At 45.6% G+C, this 21,954-nt stretch overlaps 2 protein-coding genes across 3 annotated transcripts in view; one reads left to right on the forward strand and one right to left on the reverse strand.

The window, feature by feature from the left end:
* Positions 1–387: 387 nt before the first annotated feature.
* The window catches only part of LOC131301671 (uncharacterized), a 45,133-nt gene continuing 23,566 nt past the window's right edge, over positions 388–21,954 (forward strand). For both annotated transcript variants that reach the window (XM_058328048.1, XM_058328049.1), the window contains exons 1-2: positions 388–894; positions 21,227–21,953. In XM_058328048.1, coding sequence (XP_058184031.1) covers positions 554–894; positions 21,227–21,953 — 1,068 coding nt within the window. In that variant the 5' untranslated portion in view covers positions 388–553. The remainder of the gene's footprint in view (positions 895–21,226; position 21,954) is intronic.
* LOC131301672 (uncharacterized) lies at positions 4,481–12,629 on the reverse strand. Its single transcript, XM_058328051.1, has 2 exons — positions 10,273–12,629; positions 4,481–10,179 (listed from the first exon to the last, which is right to left on the reverse strand). The coding sequence occupies exons 1-2, from the start codon at positions 10,365–10,367 to the stop codon at positions 9,693–9,695; spliced, it is 582 nt and encodes a 193-aa protein (XP_058184034.1). The 5' UTR covers positions 10,368–12,629; the 3' UTR covers positions 4,481–9,692.

Here is a 21,954-nt window from a genome sequence, read left to right on the forward strand (position 1 = left end):
CTTCGGAATGAAAAAATAATACTTCCTCAGTCCCTAAATAAGTGTCCGGCGCGCAAAACTAGGCTTTACAAAACATGCATATTTTTCATAAAAAAATTTAATTTTTTTCACAATCTAATAGAACTTATTGTTATCTATTGATTTGTGATAAAAAATTAATTTTTTTAACGAAACAAATGCATCTTTTTAAAGGTCTAATTTTACCCGCCGAACACTTATTTAATGGATGGAGGGAGTAGTAATTTGGGAAGGAGGAAGTACCACATACATGGCGGATCAAAAAAAAAAAAAAAAAAGGTACCACATACATGCGGATTAAAAAAAAAAAAAAATTTATAAAAAAAAAAATCGTATAAATTCGAACACATCAGAAACAGTCGCCGACTCTAATTCTCTCTCTCTCTCTCTCTTTACACCGTCGGTACCTTATAAAATTGGCTCAGAAAAATTCACATTCAATCCAATGCTCATCATCACTGCAAAAAGAATTCTCATCATCACTTCACCAATGGATTGACACCAGAGACCTTCACCCGTTCTCTCTCCAAATCCCATGGAGTCTCGAGGGGACCCACTCCTCCTGGAAGATTTCGGCCAGAAGGTTGACCTAACTCGCAGGATCCGAGAGGTCTTATCGAATTACCCCGAGGGGACGACGGTGCTGAGAGAGCTCGTGCAGAACGCCGACGACGCGGGCGCCACCAGGGTCTGCTTGTGCCTGGACCGGCGGCGCCACGGCTACGACTCGCTGTTGTCGCCCGGGTTGGCTCAGTGGCAGGGCCCGGCTCTGTTGGCTTATAACAATGCCGAGTTCACCGAGGAGGATTTCGTCAGTATTTCGAGGATAGGAGGGAGTAATAAGATCGGTCAAGCTTGGAAGACTGGTCGATTCGGGTAAAGCTTTTTTCCCTTTTCTTTTTATCCAAGAAAATTATGTTCTACACTGTCCTGGGGGAAATGGGAGTCGGGTTTGGTTTGACCATCACCAAGTGAAGTGCCATTACCGGTGAGAGGGTGTCCGGGTCAGCTTGCGCGCATTCAACTAATTCCCCGTCCGGTCAACTAATTTCCCATTTTACTGTCCAAGGGGTTATGGGAGTGTGGGGTGGGTTTGACCATCACCAAGTGAAGTGCCATTACCTGCTCTCTCTCTCTCTCTTTTGGTTCGAAGGTGTCTGGGCCAGTTTACGTGCACCTTCTTAATGTGATGGACAAAAAAAGAGAGAGCTTGACCGGAACAAAGGCCGACAAAGACCGTATTCAGAGAGAGCTGCTCCTCCCCTTCTCCGCCTTTAAGGCTTTAAGGTCGACCGTATGGTGTCTAGAAGCATTGGAAAGAAAGACGACCTCACCTTCTCGTAGATGGTGTCAATGAGAGCAATTTGAGTATCCCCCGTTGACCTTCTTTTGTAGATAGAATCTTCAATGAGTGGAGACAAGCAACCAACCTAATAAAGGGGCTTGTTGAGTAAGGCTAGCTTTCGAGCCCAAGCCCCTTTAGTATGATGAGAGGAAGAGTATGCGAGTGGGATAGTTGAGTGAATGAATGGCAGCACGGTGAAGGAGGTTAGTGAGGGAGAGGAAATGGCGCAGCCAGTAATGAAAGACACGCCCTTATATTGGGCTTGGGTATTAAGGCACCCTAACTACAGAGCTGCACCAAGTGATAGAGTTGACAGAGCAGGGTTTGTTTGGCTGAACCAGATACCCTAACTGAGCTAATCCCCTCCCATGGTCCGGTCAAAAGCACACGCCGGAACTAGGGAATTCACAACAAATTACTTTCTTGCGGCTTGACCGCAAGACTTAAATAGTGGTCAATTGTGTGGGGAGCAAACCCACCAACCAACCGGATTAACCCTGGGGCTGCCATTACTTGCTTTACCAACTGAACTAGGAGACAACTTCGCTTTTTTTCCCAAATTGTTTGTGCATTTTGTGTATGGCCCTGTTAAGTTGCTTACCAAAAAGAATGTAAGGAAAATGTGAAACTAATACCAAAAGAATGCTTAGCTAACCAAAATTTTGCGTAAGTTTTTTGGGTGTACTCTTATCTGTTGCTTCATGAAAAAAAAAAGGTGTTACGTACTATAAAGTTTGTAACTAATGAGCCAAAAAATATGCATGCACTAAAAATATGTGTATGTGAGCCAATTCCTTGGTATAATTTTCAAGGCCCGGGCATAAGAGACAGTGTGACCATAGTGGGCCGCAATAATATAATTTCAGGGTCTCCAAATTAATTGTATTCTCGTATTATGCTTATACACAAAATTAGTATGTGAGTTTATTACTGCTTTTGCCACAAAATTGCGTGGAGAGAATAGTGATGTTGAAATAATATCTTTATATCCAATGAAATGATTGTACTCACATTGTGCTCATATACAAAATTAGTATGCGAACATCATTGGATTTTCGGTGACGAAAAATTCAATGATGTTCGAATAATATGTGTAGTCGGCCGAACTTAATGTCCCGAACCCCTGTTCAACGAATGCGAACCGAGGCCGCACCATGGGGGTGGCCGTGTCCTCGATGCTCAGGTTCGGCTACAATCAGAGCCGGGAATGGCCCCCTACTTATCTGAAAGCTCGGCCAAGGAGAAGAACCTTCTGGTTCGGCTACCTTCAGGACTGTTATTCCCATTATTGCCGTTCATTCGTGGCATTACCTACTTTCAGGCTCGGCCAATGGCGAGACTCGGCCAACCGTGGTACCATGCGTCGCCCCACACGCTGAAACCGTTACGCCAAGAGATAATGATGAGCGCACATGGGGTGCCAGCACACACCAAAAATAGTTACTAGATCTCATCAGTGACGTCAATCGACTCGTGCAGGGCACATGCCCGTACTTGGAGAGCAAGTCAAGCAAATTTTATAAATACCAAAGGATAGCAGCCTTAAAAGGCACATGCTACTCAATCCTTAAAACCCTAGTCTCTTGCTTTACTCTCTGCACATTCTCATCCTCTCGCCGGAGGGCCTTGCCGGGCAACCCCGGCCAGGTCTTAGTCATGCGTTCACTGTGCAGGTTAGGGCAAGACGGCTAGGAAACACTTGAACCAATCGAAGACGAGCTCAGACCAAGGATCAACGGGCCACACAATTGGTGAACCCGACGTGAAATGCTTCTGATTCAAAGCGGCTCGAATCTCACTCAAACCACCCTCCTCTTCCAAAGAACAACCACAATCTCAGCCACGATGGGCGGAGATCTGACAGACGTTACCATCTCGGGGGCCAAAGATGCCAGCAGAAATCCAATCATTCCACCCCTGGAAAGGCACATGTACGTCTCGATTCCCGCTAGCTCTGAGCTATCTCTAGCTCAGGACGATGTAACGATGGCTTACATCTGCCTGTTACAACGACGGGATGACGAAAGGGGCAACGAACTGGTGCTCTAAATTGGCTCAAATGAAGCAGCACATACAAGAAGTCGCACCTGCCACATCCAGATCTGCTGGCGATAGAGGGCGGCGCAAGCAAACACCTCCCCCCTCCACCTCCTCCACCACCGCAGGAGCAGCCCTACGAGACGGGCTACTGCTGTTTAGTGAAGGACCGTCTTGGATTCACACCCGAGAAGGGCGATGCAAGAGAACCAATCCTCTATAGACAGCCAACAACCTCTGCGACGCACTGCTCAAGGAGCCACCAGGAGCAGAGCAGAATCTAGGGACACCACCGGGTCCTTCACAAGCACGTACTCTACCGGATGCGCGGAGTTCTCCCGCACCACAGCTTCCCACCATAGCCGAGGCTCCCTAGAGACAAAGCGACACGTTTCCGAGCGACTCGGCCAAATACCACTTGAAAACTTGGAAAACGAGAAGAGGACTCGGCGAGACGGGAAAGGCATCCGCATCGAAGAACATGATGATGACCAAAAAGTCCGTTGTGAGAGAGAGAGAAATCAATTGATGGACCACTCCGAGCAGAAACCGATTTGAGAGACAAACTCAGGCGCCGAGACCACGAGAAACCTTCGGACAAAGATTCTAAAGATAGAGAACACAAGAGGTCAAGGACCGACAGGCACGGCAAGCCACCGCGCCCGGGCTTTGAGCGTCAACTGAAGGACCTCGGCTTCTCGCCCTTCACACCCCATATAATTAACACAACGGCTGAACCCAACTTCCCCTTGCCCAAAGTTCACTAAATTTGACCCAAACACTTGTGAAGCCTACACGCACTTGATCCATTTTCGCCAAACCATTGAACTATGTACCACGAAGGACGAAATCAAATGCAAAGCATTCCCCGCCAACCTCGGCTCCCTTGGACTCCAGTGGTTCAACAAATTTGCCCGTTGGATCCATCCGGAACCTAGCCGACCTTGAATGGGTATTTAATACCTGCTTCATCACCAGCAACAGAACGCCAAGGAACCTGAATCCTTGTCACAAATGAGGAAGCTCCCGACGAAGACGCTCGGGCAGTATTCGGAGCAATATTGGCAACTTTTCAATAAAATCCCTGGGATCGATGAGTACTGGGCCGCTTGTTCTTTCAAAAACGGATTGGAGTCTGGCAGCAAGATCTTGGACGAACTCGCAATCCGTCCTCCGCATAGCATGGGCGAATTAATGAGGATTGTGAAGAGGTTCTGTGCCCTTGAAGAACTCTATGCAGACCGAGCAATTCAGGGGATTCCCAACCCAACTACTCCACTGCCGACAGTCACTCCTCAGCAGCTGGCACCAATTCCCACCCCGCAATCCCAACCCAATAAGCACATCAACAACATCAAGAAAGGAAAGAAACATCCACCGAAGGAACACGACTATGTGGCCGAATCAACAGTTTTCAAGGAACCAATTTGGTCTTTCTGCCAGTGCCCCATACAAAGCACTCTTGGAGTGCCTTGCATCTCAAGGACACCTCGACCAATATATTGACCGAGCCAAGACACCCGCTCGCCAGCCTCTCACAAACCCAAACTCCAATGAGCCACGAATGACTATCCACATCATCCATGGCCCAATCAACAAGGAATCCGAAACCACCATTCGAGCCGATCTTGATCGCGCTTCAACCTCCAAGTAGATACTCTCGGTGGGACCTGGGTCAAAACGACCACGCCCATAGGACGTACCAAAATGGACAATCACCTCCACCGAGCGTGGCCTCGAGATGGTACAAACCCATCATTCCGACGCCCTTGTGGTTACCGTCCAGATTGGCATCCATGATGTTAAGCGAGTCCTCATCGATCAAGGAAGTTCTGCAGAGGTCATGTATTACGACCCCTTTAAGAAACTCGATCTCCCAGAGTTGGCACTACAGCCAGCCGAAGTTCCCCTCTTCGGCTTCAATGGGGCCCCCATCTAGTCGCTCGGCTGCATCTTCCTGTCGTCGTTGGTTCAAAAACGTTGAGCGTTGAGTTCATCGTCGTCAACGCCGAGCCCATACAATGCCATTCTTGGCCGAACCTGGCTTCATGGTATGCAAGCCAGTACTTCCACCTACCACCATGTCGTCCGCTTTATCGGCGCAAACGGAAGGCAAGAGGATCTACGTAGCGATCAAGTCGCCTCCAAAAAGTGTTACGTCTCGGCCGTTCACAACTCGAGCAAAGCAAAGCAAGTCCAATGGGTCGAAATACCAGACATGGCAGTCATTGAAGACGTCTGCGAAAAGCCGAGGACAAAGTAATCGAAGACCTCGTATCCATGCCAATCAACGCGGACGGCTCTTGCTTCTTTCTACTCGGTTCATCCCTCAGTGACGCCGAACGCAAAGAAATGTTCCAATTCCTCAAGGACAATATCGAAGTGTTTGCATGGACCCCCTACGAGATGCCAGGGGTCGATCCAAACTTCATTAGTCACTCACTCAACATCAAAAAAGATTCCAAACTAGTCATCCAGTAGGCAAGACGCTCGGCTCCTCTTGGTCACCAGGCGTGGCATCGAAGCTGACCCCAACCAAATCAAGGCCGTTGCAGACTTCCGACTACCACGAACAATCAGAGAAGTCCAGAGACTAACGGGCATGGCGGCAGCTCTAAACCGGTTCATCAGCAAGTCATCAGACAAGTGCCATGCATTTTTTCACGCATTGAAAGGTAAAAGCCAACGCAATTTTGAGTGGACTCCAGACTGCGACACAACATTAGCCAGTGTTCTAAATGGTGGCCGCCCAGGCCGCCTAGGCGCTTGGAGGTGCCTTGTTGCCATGCCAATAGCCTTTGGCGTTTGATTTGGCGCCCAGGGAGGTTTGGTGGTGTTTGGCGGCCGCCTTGGCGGTCTTGGCGGCGTTGTCGGCGCCTTTGGAGGCCTTTCGTGGCCTAAAAAAAAAATAAAAAAAATAATACGGGGGAGGTGAGCGAAGCCCTGCTACTTATTGTTTTATTCAACTTATTTGCTAATTGCTACTACTTAATTTCATTTGGGTTTGTACTTTGAAGTTTGAACTTGCATTATGGATACATGAAATATAGTTTGATTGGATAATGGTTTGTTAAAAAAAAAAAAAAATCCGCCGAATTGCTTGGCGCCACCTAGGCGGCTTGGCGCTACCTAGGCGGCTTGGTGCTTGGAGGTGGGTCTCCGCCCGACTACTGCCAAACGCCATTTAAAACATTGACATTAGCCGAACTCAAAGGCTATCTTAGCTCGGCTCCACTTTTGGTGAAACCAAAAGAATTTGAGACTCTTTACCTGTACCTCGCCGTCTTGGCTCACGCCGTCAGCTTAGCATTGGTTCGGCGAGAAGGCGCCGATGACATGCCTATCTATTTCACAAGCAAAACGCTCCTACCCGCGTAAACACGCTACCTCCCTCTCGAGAAGTTGGCACTTGCACTCCTCTCTGCTGCAAGGAAGCTACTGCCGTACTTCCAATCTCACACTATAACCGTCCTAATGGAGCACCATCTCAAGAGCCTTTTTCGGAAAGCCGACCTCTCCAACAGAGTTTCCAAGTGGGCCGTTGAACTAGCAAATTTCGACATTCGCTTTGAGCCATGGACAGCAATTAAAGGGCAAATCCTCGCCGACTTCATAGCCGAATTGACTCCAGAAGACACGGACATCCTCAACACCCCCATACCACCCTAACCCGTTGAAGAATAAGAAACAGCCCAACAGCTTTGGCACCTTTTTCAAGTAGACATCTGGCGCCTCCATGTTGACGGTGCTTCCAACAACAATGAAGCGGGGGTAGGAGTGGTCCTGGTCTCCCCTTGTGGGACGCTACATGAAAGCGCTATCAGCATCGACTTCCTTGCCACAAACAATGAAACCGAATACAAGGCCCTTTTTGGTTGGTTTATGCACCGCGATAGCAATGAAGGTCGCTGATCTGATTGTCTTCTGCGATTCCCAACTAATAGTCAATCAGGTTTTGGGGAGGGACCCCACGATGCTGAAATACCATGCAACAGCGGCCGAACTCATCCAACAATTCAAGAACTTCAAGATTGAGCAAATCAGCCGCGAGCACAACGCCCATGCCGATGCACTCGCCAGCCTCGCTTCGGCATCTAAGGCTTTAGAATTCCGGACCATCAACTTCGATAGCATCGACCATCCAACTTTTGAAACAACTCCAGAAGTACTCAACATCGAGCTCAGTCCAAGTTGGTTGGACGAAATTGTTGCATTCCTCATAGACGACATGCTACCAGCAGATAAAAAAGAGGCTTACAGCATCCGGAATAAGGCTGCTTATTATTGGCTCTCCGAAAGCGGTCAACTCTACAGGAAATCCATTTCTGGGCCGTACCTACTTGTTCATCCAACACAAGTGCTAAAAATTCTTGCTGAGCTCCATTCAGGTAGCTGCGGCTGTCACTTTGGCGGTCGTTCCCTCTGTCAACGCGCGATGAGTTAAGGATATTTTAGGAAGAACATGAAGAAAGACTGCGAAGAGATTGTTCGCAAATGCCGACCGTGCCAGTTATTCTTCCCCATTCCTAAGCAACCTGCACAGAATCTCTCCTCAATAACCAAGCCTTGGCCTTTTGCCTAATGGGGGCTTGACATTGTCGGCAAGTTGCCAACAGTAGCACCAGGTGATTTCAAATATCTCATCACGGCAATGGATTACTTCTCGAAGTGGGTAGAAGCCGAGCCTCTTGTGACAATCACAGAGGCTTGACGTTCGGAGGTTGGTCTAGCGGAATATCGTTACCAGATTCGGCGTCCCTTATGCCATCGTCTCATACAACGGGACCCAGTTTGTCGGCAAAGACCTCACCAGCCTCTGTGCAGAATTTGGGATACATTTCTTTAACTCTACCCCTGCATACCCTCAAGGAAATGGACAAGCCGAAGCAACAAACAAGACAGTCTGTGCTGGGATTAAACGTTGGCTTAACTCCAAAAGAGGAAAATGGGCCGAGGAGTTGCCACGAGTCCTGTGGACGTACTGTTCTACACCTCGGCGATCCACAGGCAAGACACCGTTTTGCATGGCGTTTGCCATGGAGGCCGTAATCCCTCTAGAGTCCAGATTCCCCACCTTAAGGACTGGAAATTTCGACCCAAAAACTAATGAAGAAGTTGTCGAACGAGAGCTGATTCTAGCAGAGGAGAAGCGTGATGACGCACGACTGAAGCTCACCGAATACCAACAACAGGTCGCCAAGGGCTACAACCGTAGTGTGAGGACCAAAACCTTCAAGCCAGATGACTTGGTATGGAGGAAAGTTTTGCAAGCCAACAAGAAGACAAAATTCAAGCCAAACTGGGAGGGACCATTTCGTGTGGTTCGGATTGCTGGTGAAGGAGCTTATGTCTTGGAGGAGATGAACGGAAAGGTCCTCACAAACTCGTGGAACGCCTAGAACTTGAAAAACGCATATATGTGAAACTCCTCTAGTGTGCCAAGTCCTCGGCCACTATCCATTTTAGCTTATATTTTGTTTCGGCCCCAGGCCTTGATTTCCATTTTTGTGTTGCGTCGGCCTTGGCCACTATCTATGTTCATGATGGTCAAACTGTAATTCGGGAAAGTTCGTTTCAACTTGTATTCCATCCTAGTTTTTAATACAAGTACAATGTCTTACTCGGCAATTGATGTTCTTTACGTTCAATTTTTCCTAGTTTTTTACTAAAATTTTAACCCACGTCAGCACTTGCTGACAACCGCAAATGATGACTTCGGTCAGACCCACAAACAGCGCTTGCGCCACTGCTTCGGCCATTATGATGCCCTCGAAGGGGTCCCTAGAAGCACCCCGGACATATGGTCCACCGAGCCTAAGGCACACATTACGGCTGGAATTTAGGCTACGGTTTAGCTTGGCAAGACAATAAGGTCGGCCACAGCTCGGTTATACTCACGGTTCTGTGAGCAAACCACCCACAAACTTCAAACATCTAAGTCCTTCGTACTTTGGCTAGGGGCTGGCACTTTGGCCGAGCCCCAGTGTTTTAAATGGCGAAAGGCGTCCCCTAGGGCTTTAGTGCAAGGCGCAAGGGGCGGCGCGCGCTTTATTGACGCGAAGCGCAAAAAAAAAAAATTCTTTGCAACAAGGCAAATTTTATTAGAACAAGTTTTCAACACAAACAAACACTTGTAAAACTTTCAAATGTCATAAAACATAACATGTCAATGGTTAAACGAAAGTACCAAACACTAAACATATCATCCGTGAAAAGCTAACATAATAATGTTTAGCTTTAGAGACATAACAAAAGGATTAAAGGCAGTAAAATCTAGAGGCATGCATAGGCATTAATCATCATTCTCAGAACCAAGAACTTCATCTTGTTCTTCATCATCATCTGATGATTCTGATTTATATCCTTCCACATCTTCTTCCTCATCATCCGTCTCCCATTCTTCCTCTTCATTCTCCTCATCTATAAGAGATGTCTTTCCTCTTGAAGCCTTAGCCTTTGGAGTTGGTTTTGCCAATTTCGCGATAGGTGTTGAGTCTGTTGACTTTGAACTTGATGCTCTCGTTGTTTTCCTTGGTTCTTTGGCTCCAGAAGCCAAAGCAACATCATCCCAATTCAAATCATCACCATCACCCTCAAACACAAACTCTTCCTCCATCTTCCCAACCAACCATTCATTGCTCTGATCAATTTCTTTCAAGGATATGGGATCAATGTGATCACGTTTGAGGTATCGACATTTCAATGCTCTATTGTACTTAACAAATACCAAATCATTGAGACGCTTTTGAGCTAGTCTATTCCCTTTTTTTTTTGTGAATCTGCATTAACAATTAATTATAAAAGGGACTTAAATTCATGATCATACATAACTAAAGGAAGTCAGTGAATGCACTTGATTATCATATACTCACATGCTCAAAGACACTCCAATTACGCTCGCATCCTGAGGAACTACAAGTAAGGCTAAGAACTTTGATGGCAAATTTTTGCAAGTCGGGAGTGTCATGAGAGGCCCACCAGTCAGCTGCACACCATAGAATATAGATATTGGAAAACATTCTTAAAGTGCAACTCTTAGGACTTAAATTAGTTACTAGATTAAGGTTAACATGGTGTGATGGTGATACCTGGTGCCCTTGTACCTGTTTGCCTCTTTGCCATTGGGTTACCGAAGAGTCCTTCAGCTCTCTCATACTTCATCAAGTTAGCACAAACAAGGTCTTGTGTATCATTATTGGGAATCAACTTTGTGATACATTTGTATAGGCCTCCAATGACTTCTGGAACTTTGCAAGCCTCTTGATCTTTGTAAAAAAATTCAGGATTTAAGTAAAAACCAGCTGCATGCAAAGGTCAATGCAATTGGACATCCCACCTCTTGTCGATTATCTTAAAGACCTCATCATACATCGCCTTATTTTGATTGAAGGAATTTGCAATGGTTTCTTTAGCTTGATCCATAGCCTCATAAATGTATGCCATTGGAGGCTTGACTTCTCCATCAACCAATCTAAGTACCTTAACAAGTGGGGAAGCGAACTTGAGGGCAAGGAGCACATTCCTCCAAAATGAGGCCATTAACATGACTTTTTCTACATCATGTCCTTGTTGCTCTTTTGCCCATTTGCTATTGGTCCACTTCTCTGAAGTAAACATCTTCCTTAAGTTTCTCTTTTGTTCATAAACCCTTTGTAAAGTCAAAAAAGCGGTTGCAAACCGAGTTTTTGGTGGCTTAAGGAGCTCCTTCCTCTGGGTCAATTGCCTCATCATATTCAACAAACATGGTCGTTTATAAATATAACCGTGTATCATTATTGCCCTTTCCCAAGTTGTCTTCAAATTTGGTAACTTGAAAATGTCATCTAACATCAAGTCCAAGCAATGGGCAGCACACGGAGACCAAAACAAGTGAGGTCGTTTTACCTCCAACAACCTCCATGGTAATTGTTATAAATAAGAGGTGTTAGAAGTTAGAACTAGAATAATAAGTGATTTTCAATTTTTCATAACTTCAAGTAAGTAAAACAACCAAATAGCAAATTGAAATTCTCACCTGCCGCCACATTGGCCGCAGCACTATCCGTAACAACTTGAACCACGTTTGCTTCTCCAATATGCTCCACCCACCCATCAAGCAATTTATATATCATTTCTGCATCCTTTACAAATCTAGACGCACCCATAGATTTAGGAAACATGGTCCCTCTCGGAGAATTCACCAAAAGATTCATCAATGTTCTATTTCCCTATCAGTCCACCCATCGCTCATTAGCGTACACCCATATTGTTCCTGGTCTTTTTTGTGCTCCTCCATCAACTTGTTAACATGTTCCACCTCTTTTTTTTAGAAGAGGAACTCGCACTTGCTGATAAGTTGGTGGGGGCAAACCTGGACCATATTGCCCAATAGCCTCTATCATTGGTGCAAAACTATCATTGTTCACAACATTTAGAGATATCGCACAATCATATATCCACCTTGCAATAGCTTGATGAGCCCGGTCTTTCAATAGTTTCTTATGTGGTTCAATCTCATCAATTTTTGGCTGTCTGCCCTTGGCTTTTCTATTTTCCACCACCACCTTTGGTTCAAGAGTGTAGTAAGTATCAAGAGGCCATATGGTTCTTGGTTTCTTAGGCTTAGAATGAATAGATGCGGTAGTGCTTCCGTGAGTAGAAGATTTCTTAGAATGGGGATTGGATTCAACAATATCATCATCGTCGAGGTCATAATCATCATCATTCATTGCATCATCAAAATCTAGTATAAACTTAACTTGACTCTTTGCTTCATCCCTTTTACGTATGAGCTCCCTCATCTCCTCTCTAACCTTAGGTGGGCATCGGCGACATGCCGCCGTATTCCTTTTAGCTCCTCCGGCAAGGTGTTGCTTGATTCTTGACACACCCCCATTTTTCACTTCGTTACAAAAAATACATTTCAACTTGGTAGAATTGTGTGGATCAACCTTTTCGCAATACTTCCAACCAGGGTCCTTTTTACTAGTATTTTCAGATGTCATCTACAATTAACAAGTACAAATAATACCATAAAGTGATAAACACATATACATGCTGGGAAAAAAACAAAAAAACAAACAACGGAACAGCCCACTGGCCAGGTAAAAAAAAAACGGAAAAACTGACCTGGAGTGGAGTTACTGAAGTGCAGAGGAAAAACATAAAGAAAAAAAATTGCCCAGGAGGTAAAATAAAAAAACAAGAAAAAGAAACAGGCGTCTGAAGAAAAAGAAAGAAAAAGGAAGAAGAAAGAAGAAGAAGAACCAGAACAGCAGAACCAGAAGATGTCGACGTCCGAGGAGAAGGAAGAGGAGGAGGAGGAGGAGGTTACCTCGCTGAAGAGTGAAGCCTGAAGCTGCTATCTCAATCGATCGTCGATCGCCTGTCGCTGAAGCCGCTCTGCTGCTGGGTATGAATCGTGTATGATCGATTAGCCGATTAGGGTTGAAATCAGACTTAAAAGCAAATATTATTCAGTGCATCGTGTGTGTTTTCTGTAGAATCTGCACCGTCGGGTCAATTTTTGGATCATAGACAAAAAGTGTGCACTTCTGCGCCTCTGCGCCATAGCGTGCGCCTTGGCGCCTATTCTGCGCCTTGATGTTTTCCGCTATAGCGCCATTCTTCGAAGCGCATAACCTGCGCTGCGCTGTGCCTCGCGCTATAGCGCGCGCTTCACGTGCTTTTTAAATCACTGCCGAGCCCCAATCAAAAGTAGGGGGCACCAACCAAACTCTCGATCCAAACTCAAGTACTTTGGTTAAGGGTTGACAATAAGACCGAGCCCGAACCATAAGACAAGATCCCTATTCGACTTTGCAAAGATTTATATACTTTGGTTAAGGAATAGCATTTTGACCGAAGCCCCAACATCCAGTTTCTACTACTTTGGTCAAGGCTCGGCTACTTAGCTGAACCCAAACCAAAGTGGGGGCTACGGATAATTATCATTCAAGGCAACAACATAATCAAAACTTTCTCCAAGGCATAAAGTAAAGTAGAGCATTGCAGAAAAGGAATTCAATCGAGGCATTCATCCGTTCAAAATAAAGAGTTGCAAAATCCCCCAAGTAGGGAGGTAAGGTGTGGTAAACCGTTTGATGCCGACCCCCCACAAACTATTACAATTTGGCACGACAAACTCCAATGTTCGGAGCCATCCAGTCCATAAGATTTGAAGTAAAAAAGAGACAAGTATTTAAAAGAAAAGCGTTGACAACTGTGGTAACCGACCACCCCAAAGTCAGCACCTGCGGATGTTATCTTCAGATCTTTTCAATATTTCCAGCCTTGGCGTTCACCTTGGCATTAAGGTTAGCATTCGTAGCATCATCAGCAATAGCTTGGGCAGATCCACCCTCGCCCTCTTCACCGGAAACTTCTTCGATTTCCTCGTCACTCTCGAGAAACTCTTTCGGGGGGAGAGGCGCATTCTTCATCTGTGTACACCAGATTGAGTTCGGGCACAACCTGTGCTGGAATCTGCTTGGTCAGATTCATGTCAGCCTCTAGCTGAAGAACTCCGGCTGCCACAGCCACACCATCCTTGTACCCCGTCCTTTAGGCGATGGGCACCCTAAGCACGACCTCCTCATTCACCATCTTCCGAGCATCCCTCTTATACTCCTCCCCAGCTTGGTCAAAACCTGCCTGGTTGGCCTTGGCATCCACCTCCTTCATCTTCCTCTTCTCCCCTCTTTCATCCTCCCCAACTCGCGCTCAGCGGTCTTTGCCCTACCAAGATCTACGTCCCTCTCCTCCAATTCCCCATTCTTGGCCTCAACGACCTTCAGCTGTTGCTCTAGTGATTTGACCTTGTCACGTTCCAATTTCAGATCCTTGCAGTAGCGGGATCTTTCGGCAGTTGCAAGTGCAACTTTGTTTGTAGCATTGAGCAGAGCCTGCCCAGCTTGCATAAGAAGATTCATCAAGCTCGGGAAAATAAAAAGAACAAAAACAAAGAAAGTGGGGCTCGGACGAACCTGTACAAGGTAGGCACTCGCATGGACTAAGCTCGGCTCCTGAGGAACCTTCTCCATATCCTTCGGCAGGGCGAGACCTTGGAGCATTGTGACGGCAAGACCAGGGTCGGCCTTGATACTATCCTTAACGATCACCAGCCTCCCATCTACCGAAGCATAAGAAGGCGTAAACTCCTGAGCAACCACATGCTCGGCAGGACTGATTGATTTCAGAGCCTCCTTTGAACCACCAACGGCTGATGCCTAGGGCCGTTCTTTCTCTGAAGGGCGAGGAGTGGGAGGCTTGGAGGGAAAGAAGTCATGGGTTACCTTCTATCTTTTACCTTGGGGCTCGGTCGGGTCGGACCCCGCTTGCCAGAGCCGAGACGTTATCCCTTAGGTTCACGCGCACGACATTCCTTGACATCTCCTCGGCGGATTCGGGCAGAATGGTTTGGAGAGGCACGTCAATACCCGGTAGCACCTTTATTTGACTCTAATTGAACCAAAAGGAAGCTGGCTTCGTGAAGGTCGGGAACTTCACCCTCGGCTCTTTTCCCTTTTTCCCACCTTTCCTCGAAGTCTCGGCCTTCTTGCTCGGCTCACCTGCCTCATTCTCCTTCCTCTTAAGCTTGCCCTTGTAAGAAGGGATGTAGCCCAACATCGTTGGCATGTCTCGGCAAGCCTGCGATCTCAAGACGTCAACATTCTTCTTGGTGGATTGAGATTGCAAAGTCTTGGTGATGGCTCGGTGATCTGCAAAAAAAGGTGAAAACAGACAATATGCATGAAGCAATTCAACGAATGAAAAACAGGCACGACAAAATAAAGGAAAGAAGGAAATTGAGCAACCTCTGAAGTGTACCTCCACGTAGAAGTTTGCCCATTTGTCAGTGTTGGGCAACCCATCCATTAAGGGCTCTTTGCCTCGGCGCGTTGAAAGGTACCTACACTCGGTGCGGCCGTGCCGAGACATGATGTATGTGTCGAAGAGATCAGCGACGGAGAAGTCCAACCCGTGGCTTTCCTTTAATGCGACCACAGCCATCACGATAATAAAGCCATTGATAGCGAAGAAGTGAGGGACGAGGCTGAACCGAGCCAGGAGCTCCCTCAAAATGGGTGTAGAGGGAACCGAAGCCCAGCCTCGCAAATGGCCATAAGAGGAACTGTGATATGCTCGGGCCTGTGCTCCCTCCTATCCTTGATCCGGTCACTAGTCACTTGGCTAAAGATCACATCATCTGGAATGTTGTACTCTCGGCAGAAGTTCTCATATTCTCCGGGGACGCAACTAAAGAAATGGGCGTGAGAGCAAACCTGACCTCGCTCGTAGAGGTCGGCGACTTTCGTGTCAACAGCCAGAGCGGCATCGCATCCTGACTTTACAGATGTCGAGGCCCCGGCCCCAGAATTGAATCTAGATTTGGCCTCCGGCCCCCTATGTGGCACAGCCTCGGTCATGTTCGAAGCTATGGAGGAATTCTGGTGTCGGCTCCTACTCCTATCCAACCACTCTCGGATCAACGCATCGTCGGAGTCATCCCCCGAGCTTTCGGAATCGGAAGAGATGACAATCACTGGGTGAGCCAGACCTAACAAATCAAAAGGAAAGCAAATGAGAAACCTCATCGTCGGTAGAAAGACAAGGGTCTCGCTAAGTTCGGCTACCCTACTGGCCCACCCTAGTTTACTCTACGGACACAAGTTCGTAAATCTCTCGAAATTTAGATTTGGGGGTTCGGCGCTATCCAATGTCGGCTAGAGCCAACCAGCATCAGAGCTAGGGCTCGGAAGAACAGGTTGAATACAGGGATGAACATTACTGTTCATCCCCGTTTTCGTACTATTCATTCAAAACAAAAACTTCGAAGAAAATGTCAAAAAACAATGGAAAATGGCGTGAAAACTGCAGAAAAGAGAAAAATGACGTGAATCGAAGACATACCTGAAGATTTTGAGAAGATCTGATGGTGGATCTTCGAGAAATCGAAGCTGGAAGTAGGAAAGTGGAGAGATGCTCTGGCTATGGAGTTTTAGAGAGAGAAAGAGGGTCTGTAAGCTTTCTGTCTCCTTCTGTTGCCGCTTATATAGGGGAAGGGAAGGGGTTTCGAATTTCCCTCCCATTATTACACCGCAGAACCAGTGACACGTGGCTTTAATGGGGCAGTCGTGCAAAACCGTAGCGCATGCCAGGCGTCCTTTCATCTGCCGCACCCGTGCAGAAAATGACACCTGGCATTCATCAATTGGGGTGACACCGGTGGTTATAGCTTTCTTTCGAAGAGACAGAAGACTGCATGGTTCGGTCAAGCAGTGGCCACATCCACAATCATTCAGGTTCGGCAAATTCCAAAGTTCGATATCAATTCCTACCATGCAAAGGCATCGGCAGAAATTGAGGGGCGATTGTAGTAGGCCAAACTTAATGTCGTGAACCCCTGCTCAACGAATGCGAATTGAGGCCTCACCATGGGGGTGGCCGTGTCCTCGATGCTCAGGTTCGGCTACAATCAGAGCTGGGAATGGCCCCCTACTTATCTGAAGGCTCGGCCAAGGAGAAGAACCTTTTGGTTTGGCTACCGTCAGGATTGTTAACCCCCATTAGTGCCATTCATCCGTGGCATTACCTACTTTCAGGCTCGGCCAATGGCGAGACTCGGCCAACCGTGGTACCATGCGTCGCTCCACGTGCTGAAACCGTTACGCCAAGAGATAATGATGAGCGCACATGGGGTGCCAGCACACACCAAAAATGGTTACCAGATCTCATCAGTGACGTCAATCGACCCGTGCAGGGCACATGCCCGTACTTGGAGAACAAGTCAAGCAAACTCTATAAATACCAAAGGATAGCAGCCCTAAAAGGTACATGCTACTCAATCCCTAAAACCCTAGTCTCTTGCTTTACTCTTTGCACATTCTCATCCTCTCACCGGAGAGCCTTGCCCGTCAACCCTAGCCAGGTCTTAGTCGTGCGTTCACTGTACAGGTTAGGGCAAGACGGCTAGGAAACACTTGAACCAATTGAAGAGGAGCTCAGACTAAGGATCAACGGGCCACACAATATGTTTTCAACTAAATGGAATGATTGTACACTCTCGTATTATGTTTATACACAAAAGTTGTTTGAGAGTTTGATAGTGCCTTTGCCATTAAAAATGCGAATGCTTGAATAGTGATGTTTAAATAATACCTTTGGAACTAATGGAATGATTATCAAGTGTTTTCTACTTATGGCTTTGAATACTTGTGATATTTCTCTCCAAAGTTGATTTTATCTTTTGGCAGCGGTGAAAACTCAGTTGACTATAGATTGTGTCCGTAACTAAAAAGTATGTGTTCATAATGAGTAGTAGACTTCAATATGCAAGTTGCACATATATGTGCGTTGTCCTAGGGACTTTGCTTGTGTGGAATGAATTTATGCTTGAATTACATGGATTTTACGAAGGCTTTATTCGTTTGGTTAAACCCAGATTTGACTTATGTTTCGTTAATGACAGGTTTTGAATTTGAAAGCCACACCAAAGTGACTTGAAAATTTTGGTTAAAGGAAAGTCTCCATAGAATTGAGTACAATATAGGTAAACTTATTTCAATAGGAGTTTGGGCATAAGAGTGAAGAGGATTTTAGAGAATTCTTTACTCCAATCTGAATAAAGATATCTGATTTAGGACGGTTTTAGAACACTCAGAATATTGTTGCCTACAATAAGAACCGTGGTGCTTTTGGGTGGGGAAATAAGAATATTATTTGAATAAGTGTGCTTAGAAGAAGAAAGGAAGAATGAGAAGGAGAAGAGTGTGCACAAAGAAGAAATAGAGAGAAAGAAAGATAGAGGTGCTTCACCCTCGCAAGGGTTAGGTGGTTTCTGCAAGGAAGGACCGCAACCCAAACCCCAATTACAATGGCCTCAACCTTGTAAAACTCAATTCATTAATCAACTCTGTTCCAAAAGAAAGATTACATCTCAATTTATAATCCATGGGAAAGACTCTTCGAATTCCTAGAACTCTAAATGAAATGAACCTAATTAATGAATACATTCAAAAAGATGTGTGAATGAACCTAGATATAAATGTATACATTGAACCTACTAACATGTGTTTTAGGCACTTAATTTCAAAAACACCCCCTCAACTATCACGTTTTGTCAACATCACCCCCTCAACTAAAAAACTCATCAACATGACCCCTTCAACTATCAAAATCAAGCAACATGACCCCCTCCGTCCAAATCCGTTAACAAATATTAACATTTTGGACGGAAAATAGATAAGTTTAACAGGAAATGAATTTCTTAAGCTTAAAATGCCCTTTCCAAATCATCCCCCCCCCCCCCCCCCCAAAAAAAAAAAAAAAAAAAAAATTCTTGTCATCTCCTCCCATCCCCACATACCCAATCACCTCCGCCCCACCTCCCACCGCCTCAATCACCACCATCCCATCCTCCGTCGCCGGCGACCCAATCTTGCTCATTATCACCACCAAGAACCATGCCAGGATAGACAGCCCAATATCCATCTTGCTCATGTATAGAAAACCAATATACGAACTAGAGTGGCTCTCGAATTTCGTTGACAAACTCATCTTGCTCAGTGATGAATGTGATCATTCAGGCCCCCACCCCACGAACATTTTTTACTATTTAATGGGGTGGTGAAAAAGAAAGTACATGGGTGCCCTAAATGTTTAGTGGGCTGCCCATAAAATTCCCACGTACCCATTTATAACTATTCATTTCTCTATTCAAATCCATGCGAGAGAGAGAGAGAATTGCGGGTGTGGGGGAGGTGAAGGAGATTACGGTAGAAGAGTGAGACATCCGGGGATGTTATTGTTAGGAGACTGCTCGGAGCTGTGCCCAGTGGTGGCTTTGGGTTGTAGCAGCGGCAATGAGGTGCGGATCTGTAGTGGTGGCATGGGATGTGTGCGGTGGACTGATTTACGATGGGGGTGGTGGTTCGAGTGTGATGGTGTTATGGTGGTGATGGTGGTTGGGTGTTAGGTTGGTGGTGGTGGAGGGAGAGGAGAGAGAGATGGGAAGTAGGAACAACAGCAACGGCTGTGTGTTGCAGCACTGCCGCTCCGTGGCGGCGGCGGCGGGTTGTGATTGATGCCGAGAAGAGAACGTAGAAGAAAGGAGAAGGAAAAGTGAGATGGGAAAAGAGAGGAGAGGATTTAACATAACAAGGCTATTTTAGTCTTTTCACTTGTTTCCGTCCAAAATTTTTACGGATTTGGACGGAGGGGGTGATATTGCTAGATTTTGATAGTTGAGGGGGTTATGTTGACAAAACGTGATAGTTAAGGGGGTGTTTTTGAAATTAAGCCTGTGTTTAATGCATCTAGATGAATAATAATGCAAGCACTAAATTAATAATGACCCTTTAACTACCAAACTACTACGGCTTATCCTTGATCTACCAATCCTCATACGAACCATGCAGCTCTTGATTAGAGTCTCGGCAACTAACAAAATATCCTCATCTAGCCATTTATTATTTTGTGTTGTCCACATCAATATCAGTAAGGGCAGGAGATGCCGAGTTGAATATACTTATCGTCCATACAATTCTCTCTATCTAATCCTTTTCCTCGTTTCCCAGCAGCGTGAACTCCCTCAACCGTGCCATCAGGATGTAACCTCAACCTTCTTTATTGGCAAATTGTACCTTTCTCCCGCTTTCTTCCTGTGGTTACTAAAAAAAGAGTGAGGGCTTGTTCGTCAAGCTTTCGAGCAGCTCTCTCAACTGCCGCCTAATCCCCTCTCCACCTTTCTGTCTCTTGTTCAGCGAGCTATTGTTACTTGCACTACTGTTTGAGTTGTTGGTTATGATCAATTTGGGTGACGAGAAAAGGCAGGGAAGGAGATGAACTGGAAACAGGAAAACTGAATTAGCCAAAGGAATATTGGGCTTAGATTAGTGTTGTTTTAACCTTTTTTTAATGTTTGATTTCAACCTTTGAAAACCTGAGGAGTGATGTTTAATTTAGCGAATTTTTTCTGTCTTCGTACTTATACAGGGGAAAAAAAACCCATCTTTGTAGATTATATTTTAGCTGGTTTCGTTTCTCAGAATTTCACTGTGTTAAAAATTAAAATTTTCCCCCCAGTAACCAAAGAAGCAACAATTACCATTTCCCTCTGACGGCTTCATGGAAAGATGGGCCATGGCAACAAAATTCCCAGTTATTTCTTGTATTGGGCTTGGATTCTTAGAGCACAAGCATGCACAAGTGGTACATAGTGGGATAGGGTTCTAGCATTGGAAGGTGGTCCAGTTTTTTTCAGAAGTTCTAGGCTCTTGTTTTTTGTCTCATGAGAAGCAACACTTGGCCATTATTGTTTAAATGTTGGTGCGGTCTGCCTTCTTCTGGGTGTGCAATTCCATAGTGCTCTGTACGACAATGAAAAATGAAGAGCCTCCACTTCGTCATGTAGTTTTTCATCAAGACTGAAGCTTCCGGACACGTGGCTACAGTTCTTTGGAGGGGTTGGACAAAGCATGTAGATTTGCTGAGAATGCGCTACTTACCTCAAGGGGGCACTGTTCCAATAGGAAAGAAAACAACTTTATAGAATACAGAGTTTGGAGTTAGGCAAGAAACTTACAAGTGAATGGTTTCACTTTTATGGGTCTATGTTCCTGATCCTTTTTTGTGGGATTATTTTTATCCCATAGTATCCCTTGCGTGTTTGCCACTAGCCGACTTTTTAACATTTTACAGAATGCAACTTTAGGTTTCTTAGATGTGGCTTGCTATGTACTTGCTGTCTGGCCATGGATGTGTACTTCCATTGCTTTGTATTTAATTCTCTTTTTATTTTATGTGTATCTTCCATCTTTGATGGTGTTTTGTTGCTTTCTTTCTCAGGGTTGGCTTCAACTCGGTGTACCATCTAACGGACTTGCCCTCTTTTGTAAGTGGTAAATATGTGGTAATTTTTGATCCTCAGGGTGTTTACCTTCCGAATGTCTCTATTGCAAATCCTGGAAAGCGGATAGAGTTTGTTACTTCTTCAGCTCTCTCATTGTATAAAGACCAGTTTCTTCCGTATCGCGCTTTTGGTTGTGACATGAAAATTCCATTCGCTGGTACCTTATTCCGTTTTCCTTTGAGGAATACAGATCAGGCATCTAATAGTAAGCTCTCAAAGCAAGTGTACTTGGAAGAAAACATTTCTTCCATGTTTGTTCAGCTGTACGAGGAAGGAGTTTTCACACTACTTTTTCTTAAGAATGTACTCTCTATTGAAATGTATATATGGGATGTTGGAATTCCTGAGCCAAGGAAGGTCTATTCATGCTCCATTAACTCTGCGAATGATGACACAGTTAGGCATCGCCAGGCACTTCTTAGATTGTCCAGGTCAATAGATTCAGCTGATTCTGTGATGGATGCCTTTTCATTGGAATTCTTGAGTGAGGCAGTTGCTGACTCTCTTTCCCAGAAGAGGACAGATACTTTCTACATAGTGCAAACAATGGCATCAGCTACCAGTAGGATTGGTTCTTTTGCTGCTGCTGCATCCAAAAATTATGATATTCATCTGTTACCTTGGGCTTCAGTTGCTGCGTGCATCTCAGATGATTCATCCAATG

The sequence above is a fragment of the Rhododendron vialii genome, chromosome 9a, assembly GCF_030253575.1.
Source record: "Rhododendron vialii isolate Sample 1 chromosome 9a, ASM3025357v1".
Lineage (NCBI taxonomy): Eukaryota > Viridiplantae > Streptophyta > Magnoliopsida > Ericales > Ericaceae > Rhododendron > Rhododendron vialii.